Source organism: Lynx canadensis, chromosome C2, assembly GCF_007474595.2.
Source record: "Lynx canadensis isolate LIC74 chromosome C2, mLynCan4.pri.v2, whole genome shotgun sequence".
NCBI lineage: Eukaryota > Metazoa > Chordata > Mammalia > Carnivora > Felidae > Lynx > Lynx canadensis.
In genome coordinates, this window is record NC_044311.2 from 65,139,248 (window position 1) to 65,157,734 (window position 18,487).

The following is an 18,487-nucleotide window of genomic DNA, read 5'->3' on the forward strand; positions in this document are numbered from 1 at the left end:
TCCCAGTGGCTAGGGGAGTATCTTTGTCCCTGAGGTTATTAACACATCTTGAAAAGAACATTTCCAAGGGTGAACCATTCTCTGCTATTTAGCCACGTAGGCGTCCACGTTTTCCATGTTCCTCTATGCTTCCTTCTCTTATCCCTGCCCGTTCACAGTCTGGCATAACGTTAGAGGTTATTGACAGTTGACATTCTTCACAAGTTAGCAGGAACCTTATAGGACCTAGAAGAACATCTGGACTCTGATTATTATTAGGACTTGTAACCAAATGTGTGACCTTTCTAAAAAGTGAGTGCTCTAAGAATTCTAAGTGTTACAAGACTGACACTTTGCCCAAAGATGGTGCCTCTCTTCGGTACGTGAGTCTAAACGGAAAAGAGACACTTGGCTCACCCAGGATGTGACAGAGAAGATGTCCTGTGATTATCTGCCAGGTGAGCTCGGTGGTGAAGAGAGGTGCAGTGGTGCAGGGCATGGGCTGCCTGCGACATGCTTGAGGGAATGGGGAGTAAGCCGATTCAGTGGGGTCTCAGATGTAGATAATATGCAATGTACTTCAGTTTCATCGGTAATAAAGAGGAGGTGAGGCAAAACTGAGCAGCTCGGGCCCAGGGAAGGGCTGATTTGACATATTCTGTGTACACACACCAGCTTGCTGGCCTTCTGGAGAGCAGTTGTGACCGGGAATGGAAGACAAGCACCCTGCGCCCCGCCTCCTGGGAAACAGTTCCATTTGTCTGGAGGCCATGGGTGCCGATTCGGTGCTCTCAGGTGGGGTCTGGGTGTGGGATGATGATAGATTAACAACAACTGTGGATCAGGTTGTATGAGAAGAACACTCGGCTGAAATAGGAAGGTTTCTAATGCCACACCCCATGCCCAGTTTGAGTGTCTTAATCAGCAGAGTGGGTTTGTGCTCCAAGATTCCTTCACATCTAGTAGAGATCAATCTTGTCCTTGAACTCAGTTGCGCTATAGAAACCTGCATTGGGGCATGCGCAGGATTCTGAAATGGAAACAAGCCAGGGAGCCCTGAAAATATGCCCCTTTTGATTTGTGGACACCGGCAGTAGAAAGTCAGGCCAGAAGGTGGCTAGCGATTGTATCGCCTCGTGTCAAATATAGCTTAGTGCCTAGATCTGTTCTAGAATAATGAAGGGTGTGGGCTTGAAGCCTCCTTTCTGCTCTTTGTCTAATTGGAGTGAAGTTTTCTTTCCTTGCTCAGAGCAGGAACTTAATTGCTCCTCTTGGGGCGGTTCTGATCCTGTTTGCTCACATGCTGCATGATCTCCCCACAGGCAGAGAATCGGGTACTGGTAGCAGACACGTGCCAGCCCTTCCCTGTAGACCAGCCACCACCCAGGCCCCGGCTCTTCCTCTTCCTCTGTGTGACACATGACAAGGCCAGGGCCCCTGAGGTCCCTACTGCCTGAGTCTGATCATATTATTGACAATAGACCTAAAAAGTGACTAGAGCTACTCCTTTCTGTTAGGACCGTGTTTTAGTAGGGAACTTCGGACAAGGCTGACTTGAAATGATTAAAGTAAGCTTCCAAGCAAAGCTAGTGTATCTCCGTAATCTTGTGTAGTTTAAATTAGGTTTTATTAGAAAGGGTCTGTGTTCCAGAGATCATAATCTCTCAGAACCATTTGGAGCCACGCTCCCTATAAAATATCAAAGTTATGACTTTCCGTCTGTAAAACTTCACTAACAGTGATGCTTAGACATATCTAATTTCTGATAAACAACGATAAACATCCACATTACCACCCCTATCAGTTCATCTGAATCTCTGTGTTCTAAAGCATTATCTTTTTTTTTTTTTTTTCTTAAACCCTATTCATTTCTGTCAACAAAAAGAGCTGGGTAATATTTTATTCACAAATGCTGTTTGCAACGTGGCCTCCTTCTTGGTTTCCAGACAGATTCTCCACATCACCTGTACCTTTGGACATGTTCTTCCTCCAGAGCCCAAGCCCCGGAGCTCTCTGAGAGCCTGGCACAGTCTGTCCCGGAAGACCACGGGGATGCTGTCTCCCATGGCATTCTCCAGCTTCGCTGGCTAACCTCTCAGCTGTAGTTCGCTTTTGCGCTACAACAGCTTGTGTGAATATCAATTTTTTTCTTCCCAGATATCCCTTTTATATTAAACTCCATGTCATACATGAGTATTTCCTTTTACTCAAAAGCTTCTCTCATGTTTGAAGTACTTTATTCACCTACTGTCCCTTATTTTTGCTTATTCTCTATCACTTCTAAACATTTACCAGTGAGCCTCACTTCCTTCATTTGGTGAACTCTGTGTACTCTTACCCCTTCGGACTCTACAGATAGTGTTTCTAAAACTTGTTTCTAAGGTTCCAGCAACTCTGGGTCTTCTACAGGTTGTTAAGGACCGCGCACATAGTAGCACATCTTGAAAGGTGGAAAATTTGGTGTCCTCTATCTAAACAAGTTGGAGTTTATTTAGCAATTGTGCCTGATACTGAAGCAGGAAAAAAAAAAAATGTTAGCAACATAGGGAAAACGTCTTGAAGGCTACAGAATGCCTCTTCTAATTCTTTAGTGAGCCGCAGTGCTGTGGCCCTTTAAAAGAAAAGTCTAGTCCCCATCATCCATCTTTCCCATTCTTTTTTCTCATTTAAGCCGCAGACAGTCCGGCTTTTACCATATTAAAGCAAATCAACCTAGTAAGGAACAGACTGGCTTTTATTTACTGGCTATAGTTCTAAGCACCAGAAATGGGCAAAGGAGACCAAACAAAGAAATAGGAAAAATGAGGCATTGAAAGGGAGCCAGCATCGGGGTTTGGAAGACATGAGGCTTCCGTGGCGGCAGGATGTGCCTTTCTTGCACTGTTTACTCTGAGCTCAGAAATAGAGGAGGAAAGAAGGTAGATCACACTACAGCTCAAAGTGGATACAAAACATACCAGGGTGTGCAAGGAGTGTAATCAGACACTGGATGTAATTATGCAAATGTATGTATGAACGGTTTTTCTATGAATACATCGTCTGCAGCAACCTTAACACTCAAGGTTAAAGTAAGCATAAGGGCGTGATAGGCCAGCCACGCGGTGACTTTGCACAAGTAGCAGCTGAAAAATGTTATGCCTTACTGTTTGCATCTGAATGTACTTTGAAACCTTGATAATATGAACTTTGAATCTTAAAGATTAATAGGACTTCCACTCCCTTCCTGGAAAGGGCATCACCTTGCTCGGGGAGGGGAGGCTGGGGAATTAAGTCTGAGGATGAACGTGCCAGGGTTGTTTTTTAATCTGTTCACCCTCGTGACACTTCAAGCTAGTTGTATGTTTATTTTATTTTTAATTAAACTTCACCTGGAATGTGTTTCAGTGGTAAGCATTTGGAGGCCCGCTTCGAGGAAGGAAATGCTTAAATTTGCTTAGGAGGAAAATGTGCTTTCATCTTTCTTTATAAAATAAATCGAGAACTTCAAACATTTCTGAGGGCCCTGGGCCCAACCGTCTGATTAGAATGCTAAGATCCATTCAGTGTTAGCATGTAAAAGGTTTTCTTTGTGTGAACATAGATAAAATGCTGTGGATTATGGGTATGAAATATTTGTTCTACTATATGGCTGATATGAGGATTCCATGCCTGAGCATGGGTCAGGGCAGTTAAGTTTTTTTCTTTTAAGTCTATTAAGACAACCTACTGGAGTGTTTTCGTTTTACTTCAAAGAATTTGAAGCATCATGGAAGACTACAAAGGCATTAAATATATATTTCCAGCCTCATAAGAAACTTAAGAGTAACGATAACACGTAGAAGTGAATTCAGCCATTGTTCCACATGCCTATCGGACTTTCAACTCTGCAAGCAGCGATTGAGCTCTCTTGATTGTCCAAAGCACTGTTACAAGGGAAGCAGATATGGGCAAGATTCAAAGGCATGTGACCCATATTTAGGGATCAGTGAGAAATAGCTCACCATTGCAGGAATGCAAGTGTTCAAGAGTCGGGGGGCAAAGTGGGAAAGGAGAGGACTGGGGAGGGCTTTTCTAGCCACACCAAGCTGCCTAGACAGATCTTAGGTGCTATGCGTCTCCAGAACTGTCGATCCCCGCAGTGAGGGCAGACTTGCTCTTGGTTGGTCAGATTGGGCACTTTGACCAGCCCAAGTGAGGAAGATCTTAGAAAAGGTGCGTTGGGGTCCCTGGGTGTCTCAGTCAGTTAAGTGTCCAACTTTGGCTCAGGTCATGTCTTAAAGTTTGTGGGTTCGAGCCCTGCGTCGGGCACTATGCTGACAGCTCGGAGCCTGGAGCCTGCTTCGGATGCTGTGTCTCCCTCTCTCTCTGCTCCTCCCCCACCCACACTCTGTCTCTGTCTCTCAAAAATGAATAAATGTTAAAAAGAAAGGAAGGAAGGAAGGAAGGAAGGAAGGAAGGAAGGAAGGAAGGAAGGAAGGAAAGACGGAAGAAATGGTGCATTGCCTCGTACCTGAGAGAACCTTTTTTATTTTGTTAACCAAAGCCACTTTAGAAGGACCATAAGTACAATGTGTTACTTGTCTCAGTTACAGCCTCTTCTGTAGTGTTTCATGTTAAGGATGACATTTCATTGTCATGTGCTTTATGTACAAAGGAACACACCCCTAGAAGCTTTCCTTCTGCTGGTTTTGTTCATCCAAACCAGGAAATGAAACAATTGTTCAAAATGCCTTCCTCATTTTCCTACTGTATGCTTTGTTTTTAATCGTGTACGTTGTTGTACTGTTTTCTTTTAGGGAAAAAGAAACAGCGGTTTCAGACAGTGCTTCTTTGGAAGTCAGAAGCACTGCAAGTTGACAAAGCTTTGTCCGGCCATGGGGTACACGTTCAGGCTGGCTGCTCGGAATGACATTGGCACCAGGTAGGATGTTCCCTCGCCTTCATGCCGTTAAACGTACCGTGTGGTGATTCTGTGTCTTCCTCTCATGTTGCTGGAAGGCATGAAGACATCCACCGCCTCCACACTGGACCGATTTGAGATTTTCCTAGAGGGAATCGAACGAGAGGGTAGAAGGCTTCCCCGGAGGTGAGGAGTGCTGCTGTGTGGCCTCTGTGTGGTCTCACACGCTGTAATGCCAAGGCCCCACTAGGGGTCTCTGAGAGCCAAGATGAAGGCAGCAGTTTAGGTTTTGAAAGAAATACCTCTTAAGGCATTGTTTTTTTTCAGAACACGCGCTGTTTCCTTTCATCACTTTAGCAAGCTACTTGTTCAGCTGCCTTTTCCAGTTGTATCTGAGGTTGCCTGATAGAGAGGAAGGGGTGCTGGGCCAGCCATTGTCGTCAAGCCCTGGCAGATACTCACAGGATTGGAGAAAACCTGGACCGGCCAGGGCACCACAGCTTGCCTCCAGGCTGCGGAACAAAGGCAAGAGCAGGTGTCCAGTGGCGCGTCTGTGGATTAAAGACGCTTTGAAAAGGCCATATTTCAATTGCACTTCCTGGGTAACTCTTGATTAAGGGAAAAATCCTTCGTCTTTCATCACTGCTCATTGAAAATCTTAAAGGTTCAGCACATCATTGGTCACCAAGCTTTTTTCCAGCCTCAAGAACATCACAAGGTTTTACAGCCCTCTGTCCCCACCCATGATAGCTGTTGCATTTTTAGAGTCTACTAGTTGAAAAAGTCATAATGATAAAGGCTTCAAGAGTTTGTAAGTGAATCGGAAGCACCCACAAACTTTCAAAAAATAGCCCCGTCTGTATTTGTAAAACGTTTATTTCATCAGCAGACAATTATCTCTGCTCACACTGATTTGAAGGTTCCTTGGTAGCTGTGGGTCATAGCTTAGTAACACTGCACAGTGTTGTGCTTTCTGCTGGGTGCTTTCAGGGGGAAATCAATTCTTAAATATATTGTCCTGTGATGTGGTGTGCTTTTTTTAGTAGCAGAGTGAAGTGGGGAATCAGGCAGACCGAGAGTTGGGGTAGGGGATATCACATAAAGGATACTTGCCTTCCTTTGTTTGCTGAATCTGTCATGCCCCGGCCTTTCCAACCCAAGCAAGTTGGGCAGTAGGTAGGCTCATCCTTCCTCTTTTAAAATGCCAAGACTCCTGGGGCACCTGGGTGGCTCAGTTGGTTGAGCATCCGACTTTGGCTCAGGTCATGATCTCACAGCTCCTGAGTTCGAGCCCCGCGTCAGGCTCTGTGCTGACGGCTCAGAGCCTGCAGCCTGCTTCGGATTCTGTGTCTCCCTCTCTCTCTGCCCCTCCCCTGCTAGCACTCTGTCTCTCTTTCTCTCAAAAATAAATAAACTTAAAAAAAAATTTTTTTTTTAAATGCCAAGACTCCTCACATGTTCCTAAATGTGCATCTTACTGGGTTTATCTCTCTGTAGTGGTTATAGCCAAGAGGTGGTATGTTACACATTAGGAAACATCCCTCAGATGCCCTCTGCACCAAGACTTGTTCGAGCTGGAGTCACATGGGTCACGTTGCAGTGGAATAAACCAGAAGGTTGTTCACCTGAGGAAGTGGTCACCTACACCTTGGAAATCCAGGAGGATGAAAACGTAAGCTTTGTAGATTTTGTGCCCTTGCGTGTGTTTTGTGTAAGTCACGTTGTCGTTAACGTAACAGGACACCATCAAATTATGTTCAAATTACGTTTGGTTCAAAACCAAAGTCTCAATACCTACCACTACCATCACCGGCAGCAACCTGTCCTTGCCACAGTCATCCCTGTCTCAGTGACATTCCTGTCCTTTTGTTCGGGGAAGCCAGAAAATTCGGAGTTGTCCTTGAACCCATCTGTATAATGAGTCGGCAAATCCTTTTCAATCTTGCTTCAAAAATCAACCAGAAATCTGGCCATTTCTTAGTATCTAAGGCTACTATCCTTTCGCAAGCCACCATTGTCTCATCCCTGAATAATTGCAGTGGTCTCTAAGTATTTTCCCTACCCTCCTCCTGCTCTGCTATAGTCTGTTTTCCACACAAAGCCTGAGTGATCTGTTGAATAGAGTAGATCCTGTCGATGCTCTGCCTAGAACCCTTCCTATCTCTGGGCCTTCACCTCAGAGCCCTTACAATGCCTATAAGGTTCTTTGCTATAGGATTTTTCTTTAATGTCCTTGTTTCTGCCCTTGTGTGTTTGAACACGAGAGCAAGCCCTAGCCTCAGGGCCTTTGCAGTTTCTATGCCCTGTAGCTAGAAGGCCCTTCCACTTATCTTTGACTCTTCCCTCATTTCCTTGAGGATCTCTTCTCTCACACGTCTTCTGCGGAGAGCCCTCCCCTGGCCGCCTTGTATAACAGTACTATCCAGTAGAACTTTCCACAGTGATGGAAATGTTCTGTGGTTTGTGCTATCCGATAAAGGTAGTGCCTAGTCACACATGATGATTGAGCTCTTGAAATATGGCTGTGGGGCCAAGGAACTGAATTTTCAACTGTATTTAGTTTAAATTTAAAGACCCCATGTGCTGCTTTAGTTAACCTGCACAGCTATAGAGTAGCACCTCACTAGATCCGCCCCTCGGTCTTTTGACCCAACTTGATATTTTGGGCCACAGCACCTAATACCGCATAAAATGCTTCATAGTTAGATCCGTTTCATTTTTTAATCACTTTGTCTACCTGGCATGTAAGTTTCTTGTGGGCAAGGCTTTGTTCTTGGACAGTGCTGAACCCCTAGTATGTGGAAGGAAGCCTGATGCGTAGAAGGTGCTCGGTGATATTTAATGATTGAGTGGATGGACGGATGATTGAGAATACAGTTGAATGAATTCAGTACATTCAGCTTTTAGTGGGATATTTATCCTCTTAAAAGGATCATGCCTTTCCCATCCCAGGTGTCCTTTCTTCCTTGGCCAGAAGAGGACACTGTGTGGTCAGAAACCTCAGCCTCTGTGTATCACATAGCACATTGCAGCTGGACAGCGAAGACTGCAAGAGAAGAGGCTTTTTTGATAATAAGGTTAAATACGTATTTTAAAAATGTACGCTGCTTTCTCACATAGTACTACTTGGTGGCTTAATTCTTTATTGAAAATACTTATTGAGGAACCTTTCCTCTGTAAGGAAAGCATATGGTGGCATCCATTCCAAAGCAAATTTACATCCTCTCAAAGAGAGAGCATTGTTCTCATTCATGTTGCTATTAGCCTCACAAGAACGTTCTACAGACCCAGCAGAACCTACAATGAGACAAGATTATTTTTTTACTTGAAGCTGGAGCACGGTACACAGCACTGTGGACTCCGACTCCCCTTTCTGCCGTAGCCGCCAGACAGACCTCTGGCAGCCGGTGGTGATGGGAAGAGGCAAAAGAAAGATCCCATACACAAAAGTATTTAATGCCCAGATTTCATGATACTGATGTCTCTTTCTGGCTTTGTTTTTGCAGGATAACCTTTTCCACCCAAAATACACTGGAGAGGATTTAACCTGTACTGTGAAAAATCTCAAAAGAAGCACACAGTATAAATTCAGGGTGAGTCAATCGTTTTGGTACCTGAACTGCTTGAAAAAAGAAGCAGTTGCATGTTTTACCCATTTACCATTTCAAACGGACTCTGTCCGTTAAGAAAATTTTGAAGTTCCCTGCACTTTGCATTTTTAAAGTGACACAAAATGCACACCATACTTTAATTTTAAACCCTAGTTTTGAGAGAGAAAGCTACTGTCGTGTGCTGTAACAAATTGCATTACAGCGTGGCCAGATGCCCTCACCCAGGAGCACCCAAACTGAATGCTCAGTGCACCTATCTCTCCCCCACTTTTCGATGTTTCTCCTTTTTATTAGATTTCTCTTTCACTCTCCCTCTTCCTTTGCTCTCCTGCCCATTTCTTTCCTTTTGTCTTCCATTACCCACTCCCTCCCTGCTTAGGCTTTGCTTTGGTGGTTAACAACCACTGTTAATATGACCATAGGACTTTGCGTTGTAACGAGAAACAAAGCTTTGCAACTGATAAGAGAGGAAAAAAAGCAGGGATATACCTGAGTGGCTCAGCTGGTAGTGCATCCGATTTAGGCTCAGGTCATGATCTCGCGGTTCACAAGTTCTTGTCCCGAGTCAGGCTCTGTGCTGACAGCTCAGAGCCTGGAGCCTGCTCCGGATTCTGTGTCTTCCTCTCTCTCTGCCCCTCCTCTTGCTCTGTCTCTCTCTCTCTCTCCAAAATAAACATTTAGAATATAGAGAGAGAGGAAAAGCAGTAAATAGCATCCTTTGCCATGGCACCCTTTATTGATCCATGCACAGCACTGGGTTTTCTGATAGGACTGTGTGCGGTTTGGAGAGAGAAATTTATCTTTTGATTCTACCCTTCCTTCTCTGATTTGGAGGCCAAATGATGTAGCTTGGCATGTAGTAGTCATTCAGTAAACAGTTGTTAGATCACCAAGTGAAGTGTGTGACTATTTGAGGAAAATGACAGTTTCTGATATTTAACAAACGCTTGCTATTTGGTGCCATGAGAACATAGGTAGGTATACTGCTAGCATTTCTCCACAAGGTGGCATTGCCCTACTCTTAAATAAGTAAGGTTATTTTTACCTGCTTTCCCCTCCCCCAGTTTCTTCCCACAAAACAATAAGAACTAGGTGGTAACATACTGGTTCTATGTCTTCTTGAAAGGGTAAAAATGTCTTTAGCTACGACCCACCTTAGTGTTTTATTTGTAATTGTCAATAGCTAACTGTACAGAAAATAAGCACCCCATAAAGGAAATAACTTGTAAATCAGTTGTTTGAGATTGAGAGAGAGGAGAAATGTCTGTCTGTGTGAATTTACAGATGCCTTGATCTTGCCTTGGTAAAACGTTGCCATTTCTTCAATACATGACATCTAAAGCATGTTCATATTTTTTCCGTGGTGTTATAGCTGACTGCTTCTAATGTGGAAGGGAAGAGTTGTCCAAGTGAAGTGCTGGTGTGTACGACGAGTCCTGACAGGCCCGGACCCCCCACAAGACCCCTCATCAAAGGACCAGTTACATCTCATGGCTTTAGTGTCAAATGGGGTATGTTTCACTACCATTGCTGTTGCTTGTTTTTGATAGATTTTTAAAAACTGATCTCAGTGGTGACAAACCAAAATAAGAAATAAGAGGTATTATTTGTGGGGATTTTACAGATTTGGAATATATGTATGAGAAACATCCAGAGAATTCCACTGGAATTGTCCATTTTACGAGCATTTTACTTTACGATTGTTCCCGTATTGTTTTGCCTCCTACACTTTTATTACTGATTTGAATGTAGTAATCTCTGAATATGTATTCATTCTTCAGTAACTTGCCCTTAACAATGGTAGTGATATTTAATGTGAAAAATGGATTTATAAAATTAATATTAAGAATAAATTTCAAACTTTAGGTATGTCATCTTAAGTAAATTTTGACATACAGAATGTTCAAGTTAAGAACTAGGAAAACTTTCGTTTTTGTTGTTTGTATGTAACCAGAAGTTTTGAACTTCAGGAATTTTTCTTTTTTTCTTTTTTTAAATGTTTATTTATTTTTGAAAGAGAGAGAGCACCCATGAGTGAGGGAGGGGCAGAGTCAGAGGGAGGCAAGAGAATCTGAAGCAGGCTCCGGGCTGTCCCAAAGCCCAACATGGAGGTCGAACTCAAGAACTATGAGATCGTGACCTGAGCCGAAGTGAGATGCTCAACCAACTGAGCCATCCAGGGGCGCACCCCACTTCAGGAATTTTTCCTGTTGAAGTTCATTAAATGGTGTTTGAGGGTATCTGGTGGAAGGATATTCTGGCTCACCTCTGCAGCTCGGATTATTTCAATCAAGTGAATGCCTTTAGAATGTTGATAAAGATTTGCAATTATATGTAAAACTGCTGGGATGTGTAGAATTGTCACTAATATGTCATAATAGTATTAGATTCCTGAAAGACAGAAAAAGGAAAAAGAAAAGGATTTAATTTTTTTATTTTTTAATTTTTTTTTTAATGTTTATTTATTTTTGAGAGAGACAGAGTGCGAGTGGGGGAGGGGCAGAGATCGAGAGGGAGACAGAATCTGAAACAGGCTCCAGGCTCTGAGCTGTCAGCACAGAGCCCGATGCGGGGCCCAAACTCAGAAACTGTGAGATCATGACCTGAGCCGAAGTCGGAAGCTTAACCGACTAAGCCACCCAGGCACCCCAAAAAAGAGACTTAAAATAAGATTTTACCTGGCAGCCAGGTCATATAAAGGGAATTTAAAATATTATTAAAGAGGCTCCTGGCTGGCTTGGTCGGTAGAGCATGTGACTCTTGATCTCAGGGTTGTAAATTCAAACCCTGTGTTGGATATAGAGATTACATAAAAATAAAGTCTTAAAAAAAAAAAAAACCCACAGAGCATTTTTTTTTAAGTTTATTTATTTTGAGAGAGAGCAAGAATGAGGGAGGAGCAGAGAGAGAGAGAAGGAGAGGGAGAATCCTAAGCAGGCTCTGCATTGTCAGCACAGAGCCCCACGTGGGGCAGGAAATCATATACCATGAGATCGTGACCTGAGCCGAGATCAGGAGCCAGACACTTAACTGACTGAGCCACCCAAGCGCCCCAACACAAAACGTTATTAAACTGTTATTGGAGGTCAACCATTGAGACATAAAACTGTTTCAAGTTGCCTAATAATTTTGAGGCAGAATTATTAGGATATCTATTTCCTTGGAAGATGGACGTGATTAAGAGAAACTGTAAAAATCTAGGTGTGCTTTTCTTGCCGGATTGTGAAGCTTTTTCCTCACAAAATCCTAGAAAGTAAATGTTTACTTTCATTAGCTATATGCTATAATATTTAACTTTGTAATTACTGTTTTAAATCTCTCTTACTGAAATGTGTATACATTCATGGAAATACCAAGTGAAAGAAGGGCCATGAAGTTCCTAAGTCTGTATCTAAAATAGAGACTTGGCAGAACTGATGGTAGAGGGAACTTGTGCATAGTCTTACAAAATTACAACGCAAGGTATTTTGCTGCTGAGAAAAGAAAACTCTCGCGGACGGAGTTAGCAGTGGAGTAAATACCCACAGTCCACAGGGCTCTTGTAATAAGCCAGCACCCCTTCCTCAGACCACCTGCCTGGTGCGTTCTCGACTCACAAATTTGGTTGCGTATCAGATTCCCTTGGGATATACAGTAGGCTTAGTGGCCAACCGTGATGGAACATATTTATTACGTGTTGATGTTTTGTTTATTTTATCAGTAAATTTTGCACTTCTCTTTCCTTCCCTCTCCATCTCAAAAGAATCCGGTCACTGGTAATCTAAGTGAGGTAAAGAATAAAATAAATAATAAAAGAGTTACGTATTTCATCTTCTATAGAAATTATTGAATGTTAAAGAGCAGGCTTCAGAATTCTCAAAGTCGATTTATTAACTTAACTCTTAGAAAAATTAATTCATAGTTTGAGTTTTGCTCGTATTTTGCTAAATAACTGACGTTTCTAGACCTAAGAACTTCGAATAATCTGATAGCGCTCAGGGCTTCTTGGTGGTTTTGTTTGTTTCTTTTGTTTTTCAAGAGTAATACAGTAATTATTATACCTTTTGCTTAAATTCAGAATTAAGGAGTATAATGTGACATGTTTTCTGTCTTCTAATGATATTTGTTAATAAAAATCTATGCCCTTTCATAACTAATAAGGCATTTGCTTACTCTCCAGATCCTCCCAAGGATAATGGTGGTTCAGAAATACTCAAGTACTTGCTGGAGATTACTGATGGAAATTCTGAAGGTGAAGTTTTAGGAAATTGTTTTCCTCAAATCCAGTACCAACCTCTACTTTCTAACGTCCTAAAACATCTGTATGGTAATAGCGGGAAGCCGTCAATTCTACCGGTAGTGCCATTACAACATATAGACCGTAATCACATATTTACAGTTTTCTCTTTTACACACAGCATCAGGGATCAGGGTATGCTTGAAATGTACATTTTTATCATGTTTTTAAATGTTCCGTGTCCTTTCTTTAAGCCAGAGGTCCTAATTAATCGAATAATTAAATTTTCATCCCCTGTCTTGGCACACTTTCGCTGAAAATTCTTACGAGCAGAGGGAGTGTCAGAAGCAATCAGCAGGAAGGATAAGGTGGAGAGAGCAGGCCAGTTTGGTAATCGACAAGTTCCCACGTACAGCGATGGCAAACAAAACATCGTATTATCGGGAGAGAGTGACAGTGTCACAGTCCCACTTTCCTGACAAGTTTAGCAAATGTCTTTCCATCTTTGTGACGTCTGAGTCAGACTGTCATCACTTGTGCACTATGTGGATTAAAGTAGTACAGTGTTAAAGATCAGATTCCTTAAGAAGTGCCTTTAAAAATACTCGATCTTTTTTTTCTAATAAAACTCATTAGGCTTTAATAGAAAAAAAAAAATAGCCTTCAGAACTTTTAAAACGACCTATCTCGCCATTCTGATAATCCCCGTAACCATTCATAACGGTGACTTTTGCGAACAAGCTGGGCAGGCGTGGGCTGCTCTTTTGCCCTCTACTTGCGGTGACCACCTGGAGCTCTGGTTTTCGAGCCGGTCCACTTCTATTTTGGACTAAGAACGTAAGAATGCTTTGAGGTGGGCACAGCTGTTCTCATCATAAAGTCCTCTTCTGGGCTAAAAATTTGATTTAGTTTTTTACGTTAAAAAAACCTACCGAAGAGAGAAGTCAGGTGTCTGCCGTGGCTCCTTTTGAAAGCATGTTTTCCATTTTCGTGACTCTCTTGACCACTGATGATATCAAATCAAACTAGATGCCGTTCTCTACTGAAAGTTAACAGCTTTGCCAGCACATAAAGTGGGTGATTAATTGAATCTTGTCAGTCATCCCTGTTCCCATGTGCCTCTTCCCAGGTTTCTAGCCAGCGATGTCCTAATAACGCTTTTTAGTGCCCACCCACAGCCCCCACGGCCCTGGTGCCTGTGACTTCATTGTAAATCTGTCCTAATAAGTGGCCAAGGGAAACTTACTTTAGTAAAGTGTCTTGGGTAATGGGGAAAAATGTTTTCTTGGAAACAACTTCATGGAGAGAAGGCCTTGGTGAAATAGTCCCCCAGACGTGTGGCTCTGTAAGGAGAGCGACACAGAGGAGGGAAGCCTGCAGCAGCCCAGATTTGCGAGGCGGGCGGGCGGCGGGGGGAAGCGGCCCCCGATGCTTTGTCCCTGGTGGCGTCAGCCTTACCGGGCAGTCAGACCGCTGCAGCCTTCAGCAGCCCTGCTTACTTTCTTTAGTCCCGAGAAGTGGCCAGATAACTAGGTCACCTGAGTGCTCCATCTTTAATTCGTCACCCTCCCAGCCATTTTTGTCTCTTACGTGAGCTCTGTGAAGACGGTAGGCCTTTCCCCAAAGGACTCTGTGCGTGATGGGGAGATTTCACCCCCCGTGCCCTCCAGCACGTGAGAGCAGGAGGGACTCTTGAGCATGTCCCAGACTGACCAGGAGCTTCCTGGCTGGGCAGCCTTCCCCTACCCAGCCGGCCCCCAAGGCCTTCTCTCGCCACAACCATCCCACAGCTCGCTTGACCCCGTGCTCTGTCTCCGTTTCCACCCACCCCCCCCACCCCCCCCCCCGTGCCAACGACGGGTTTCTGTGGTTTCCAGCATCCGAACCTTATAGTCAGCAAATATAATAATGGTGGTATTAAGTAGTCTAGCCTGCAGTACTAAGTATGAAAAATGACTCCGTGTCATTTTAAATATTTAACTTTGGGAAGGGAAGGGAGAGAGGGCCCTTGGCTATTTAAAAAAAGAAAAAAAAAAGAAAATAGGAGATGCTGGTTTTCATGGAAACCGCTTAGAGCTTGTTACCCTCAGGAATGGCTGCTACTGTTCCACGTTTGCAGGAGGCACAAACTCACACGCGAGTCTTGTTTTACAGCGAGCCAGTGGGAGGTGGCATACAGCGGATCGGCTACAGAATACACTTTCACCCACTTGAAACCAGGCACTTTGTACAAACTCCGAGCGTGCTGCATCAGTACTGGTGGACACAGTCAGGTCGGTTTTGCCGTGGCGTGAAAGGAAAACCTCTTGGGTCGGGTTCAGACAGCCACTCTGTAACATCACGAGACAATTACTCTCTTAGAATGCATCGTCACAGCACAGCCTGCCACGGGGTCACATCAGGAAATGAAAACAAGAGTTTTTTCCAGTTGTGTTTTCGGAGGACATGAAAGATAGGCCCGGGTGATTCTCACCTAAACTGTGGAATTGTCAAGGCGCGTTTGTCACTTAGTTATTTCTCGGAAGACTTTGGCATGATCCCAGGTGACGGTTGAAAATTGAGTGTTGTCCGGAATTCGTCTCGCTACATCAGAAGAACCTGAGTTATTGCAGTGCTAGGAAAGGATAGAATTCAGGGCCAAAAAGACGTGACCTCCTGCACAGCTCTGCTGTTACCAAACCTGGCAGTTTTGTGAGAACAGGGGATGCACCTTCCCCAAGGTGCTTTACTGCCATCTGCTGGAAAAACCACACAAATCTATGACGACTGAGCTGAGTAACACCATTGCAGTTGTGCAGTGCCCAACTTACACACCTGTAGGCAGCAGCATATCCCTTGCTCTCTGCTCTTTACTTGACCTGAGATCGGCTAACATGTCAGGAGCCTTGGTTTCGACCACACAGCGTTCTCATAGGCTTACAATAACCTCAGAAATACACAGGGAGTGCGCTAGAAATCAGATACTAACTGGCTGTAACGCGCATTCAGAAATGAATGAAAGGCAAGATGGTAAAAAGCCATTTTCATCGTAGGGATGTTTCACATCATGGTTTGAAACCATTAATAGTGAGAGACGGTAGCTTATAGCCCTGTGCTGGGTTTATGTTTCTCAAGAAGACTTGCTGTTAGGGTGCCTGGCTTTGCAGTCAGCAGTCAGCACACCTCCACTGGTGTCCTGTGTTTTTCTTTTTCCCGCAAGGATAGCAGTGCCGTGATGTTTAGGCTACCCACATAGACAGACTGTGAAAAGAAGGTCCAGTTAGACCACCGTCCAGCGCCAGAGCTCTCTGTAGTGCTTCCCTGGGTGGGCTGTCCCCACATCCAGGCCCCAGAGGGTCAGCAGGCACCTCCTGTGTGAGGTGTCTAGGGTACCTCTCCCCTGCAGCACTTCTTCTTGGGGAAAAGGGAGGAGTCTGGCCAAGCTGCAGAGTTGCACCTTGTTTTCTCCTCTTGCAGACAGTCGACTTCCACATCCCCAGCCTTGCACAATCAGCTCCTAAAAGGAGGCCCGCTTATTTTAGCATTAAAAGAACCTGCCGGTTAATGTCAGACTCAGTTGATTAATACTGAATTTATTTGCTCTTCTGCTCCTGTATGTGGATGGTTTCACCGTTTATAGCACCATTTAAAAATGTCATCCAGCTGTTGTTTTGTGTTCTCTTCTGTCCTCACGACAGATCTCTCTAATTTTGGCTTAAAGGAAAGCAGTTGTGTGCTTAGAATACACAACCCATGGCTACGAATCTGACTTCATAAATGAGCATTTTTACCAGTGCCACATGCAGTGTATGTTCACGCCTGACACGCACACGAGAGAAGACCCTTCTGCACAGAAATCAAGTGTGCACATTCACCGTGTGATCCCCTTTGGGCAGCATGTTCAGTTACAGGGTAGGATCTGCCTGGGATGTAGAAGTCTGGTGAATTCTCAGTAACTAAGAGATGGTTCTCTCCGGTGTTTCTCCTGCAGTGCTCTGAAAGTCTCCCTGCTCGCACACTAAGCATTGCACCAGGTCAGTGTCGACCACCGAGGGTTTTGGGTAGACCAAAGCACAAAGAAGTCCACTTAGAGTGGGGTGAGTGAACAAATCTTCACGTTGACATTGACGGTTGGGACAACTGGAGATGGAATTGGAGATTTCATGCTTTGTGATTAAGTTGGCAGTCTGCTAACGACCGTAGTCCTTCCTGTTGAAAATGTCCGCTGTCTGTCTGATGTGTGCTGGCTTGGGTTTGTGTTCTGCGGCACGCCGTCGCCCATCCTGAGGGAGCTACGCTCACTGGGCATTCTCTGTCCTTCGGAGGACACTTGCCTAGAAAATCTTGCACAGCGGCCAGTCTTTCCCAGGAGTTTTTCAACTCTATTCACAAAAGCAAAGTTGCGTGCAATGTAGAGATTAAAGCGAGGTTTGTAAGGTAACCTCTGATTCTCCTCGTCTTTTGTCACATGTGGGCCCTGGCACTTTGCAGTATGGATTCAAGCTGTACAAGCATTTCCTGTTGTGACAGCAGTTTGCAGCATGTAAACTCGCAAATACAAACCTGCAGAACTCCATCAGACTTTTTTTTTGCCACTACTCGTGTCTGCAACGTCATAAAATATTGTGCCAACCTTGGGTCATTTATCTTGATTTAACGTGGCCTTTGGTTTTAAGTTAGAAGATTTTCTCCCTCTGTTTCTTCCATGTCTTACAGTGTAGACATTTGCCAAGGGGTTCTGTTGTTTCCAAATTATTTTGTTGAAGTAATTGAATGTACTTAGATGTAGTTTGGAAAGTAAGGATAACATCCTTCAGAAACTTTTTCCTCCGTATCGCTTTTCTTTTGGGGGGAAGGGAGGGTTCCTTTTTGTAGGAGAGATACTGAGGACCAGCCGCCCACACGATGTGTTACAAACCTTGTGGGAAACCAGGTGTGAGCTGCTCAACTGGAAGCATAAAAATGTTCTAAGATGAAAAGCGTTCTCCATTCCCAGACGTTCCTGCCTCAGAAAGTGGCTGTGAGGTCTCGGAGTACAGTGTGGAGATGACGGAACCCGAGGATGTGGCTTCGGAGGTGTACCATGGGCCAGAGCTCGAGTGCACCGTGGGCAACCTGCTCCCCGGAACTGTGTATCGTTTCCGGGTGAGGGCTCTGAATGACGGAGGGGTGAGTACAGGCTTGTGCACCATAACCAGAATACCAAGGTGCTGACACTTCCGTATCCTCCCCCCGAAATTCCTCAGCAGTATCTATCCAGCCTTGGTAGCCATTAAAGAAGGGTATGTGAATCTCATTTCTGAATTGATACATTGTTGTGACTTCATATTGACCCAGCGTTAGAAATTTCTGTCTTCAAATCATTCTGTTAAGAAAGAGTTCAAGGTTACTAAGAAAGAACATCACCCTTTAGCTATTTTGGGTTGTTTTCAAAACAATTTCCTTCTTACCCAGCTATAGAAGCCTTGCCCTTCTATACGCAGCAATATCTCAGGTCAGTTTTTAGAACTGGAGTGGGGTAGAGGCCAGGGAGGCCAGCTTCTGGTTTTTGTTTTGTTTCAAATGAAGACCGGAGAACTCTTCTCAGCCCATCATAGATTGGAAGTCTGTGTCTAGATTATACCCATATTGTATTTATTTTATTTTCAATGTTTTATTTATTTGTGAGAGCGAGAGAGAGAGAGACACAGACCACGATCAGGGGAGGGTCAGAAAGGGAAACAAAACCCACGAAGCAGGCTCCAGGCTCCAAGCTGCCAGCACAGAGCCCGATGTGGGGCTCGAGCCTGTAAACCACAAGATGATGACCTGAGCTGAAGTCAG

The 18,487-nt window shown here is 44.1% G+C and overlaps 1 protein-coding gene across 2 annotated transcripts in view; it reads left to right on the forward strand.

Moving 5' to 3' along the window:
- FNDC3B (fibronectin type III domain containing 3B) overlaps positions 1-18,487 on the forward strand; it is a 365,061-nt gene that overhangs the window by 293,339 nt on the left and 53,235 nt on the right. For both annotated transcript variants that reach the window (XM_030328930.1, XM_030328931.1), the window contains exons 12-19: positions 4,755-4,879; positions 6,356-6,530; positions 8,365-8,451; positions 9,842-9,980; positions 12,629-12,700; positions 14,840-14,958; positions 16,656-16,761; positions 17,661-17,833. In XM_030328930.1, coding sequence (XP_030184790.1) covers positions 4,755-4,879; positions 6,356-6,530; positions 8,365-8,451; positions 9,842-9,980; positions 12,629-12,700; positions 14,840-14,958; positions 16,656-16,761; positions 17,661-17,833 — 996 coding nt within the window. The remainder of the gene's footprint in view (positions 1-4,754; positions 4,880-6,355; positions 6,531-8,364; positions 8,452-9,841; positions 9,981-12,628; positions 12,701-14,839; positions 14,959-16,655; positions 16,762-17,660; positions 17,834-18,487) is intronic.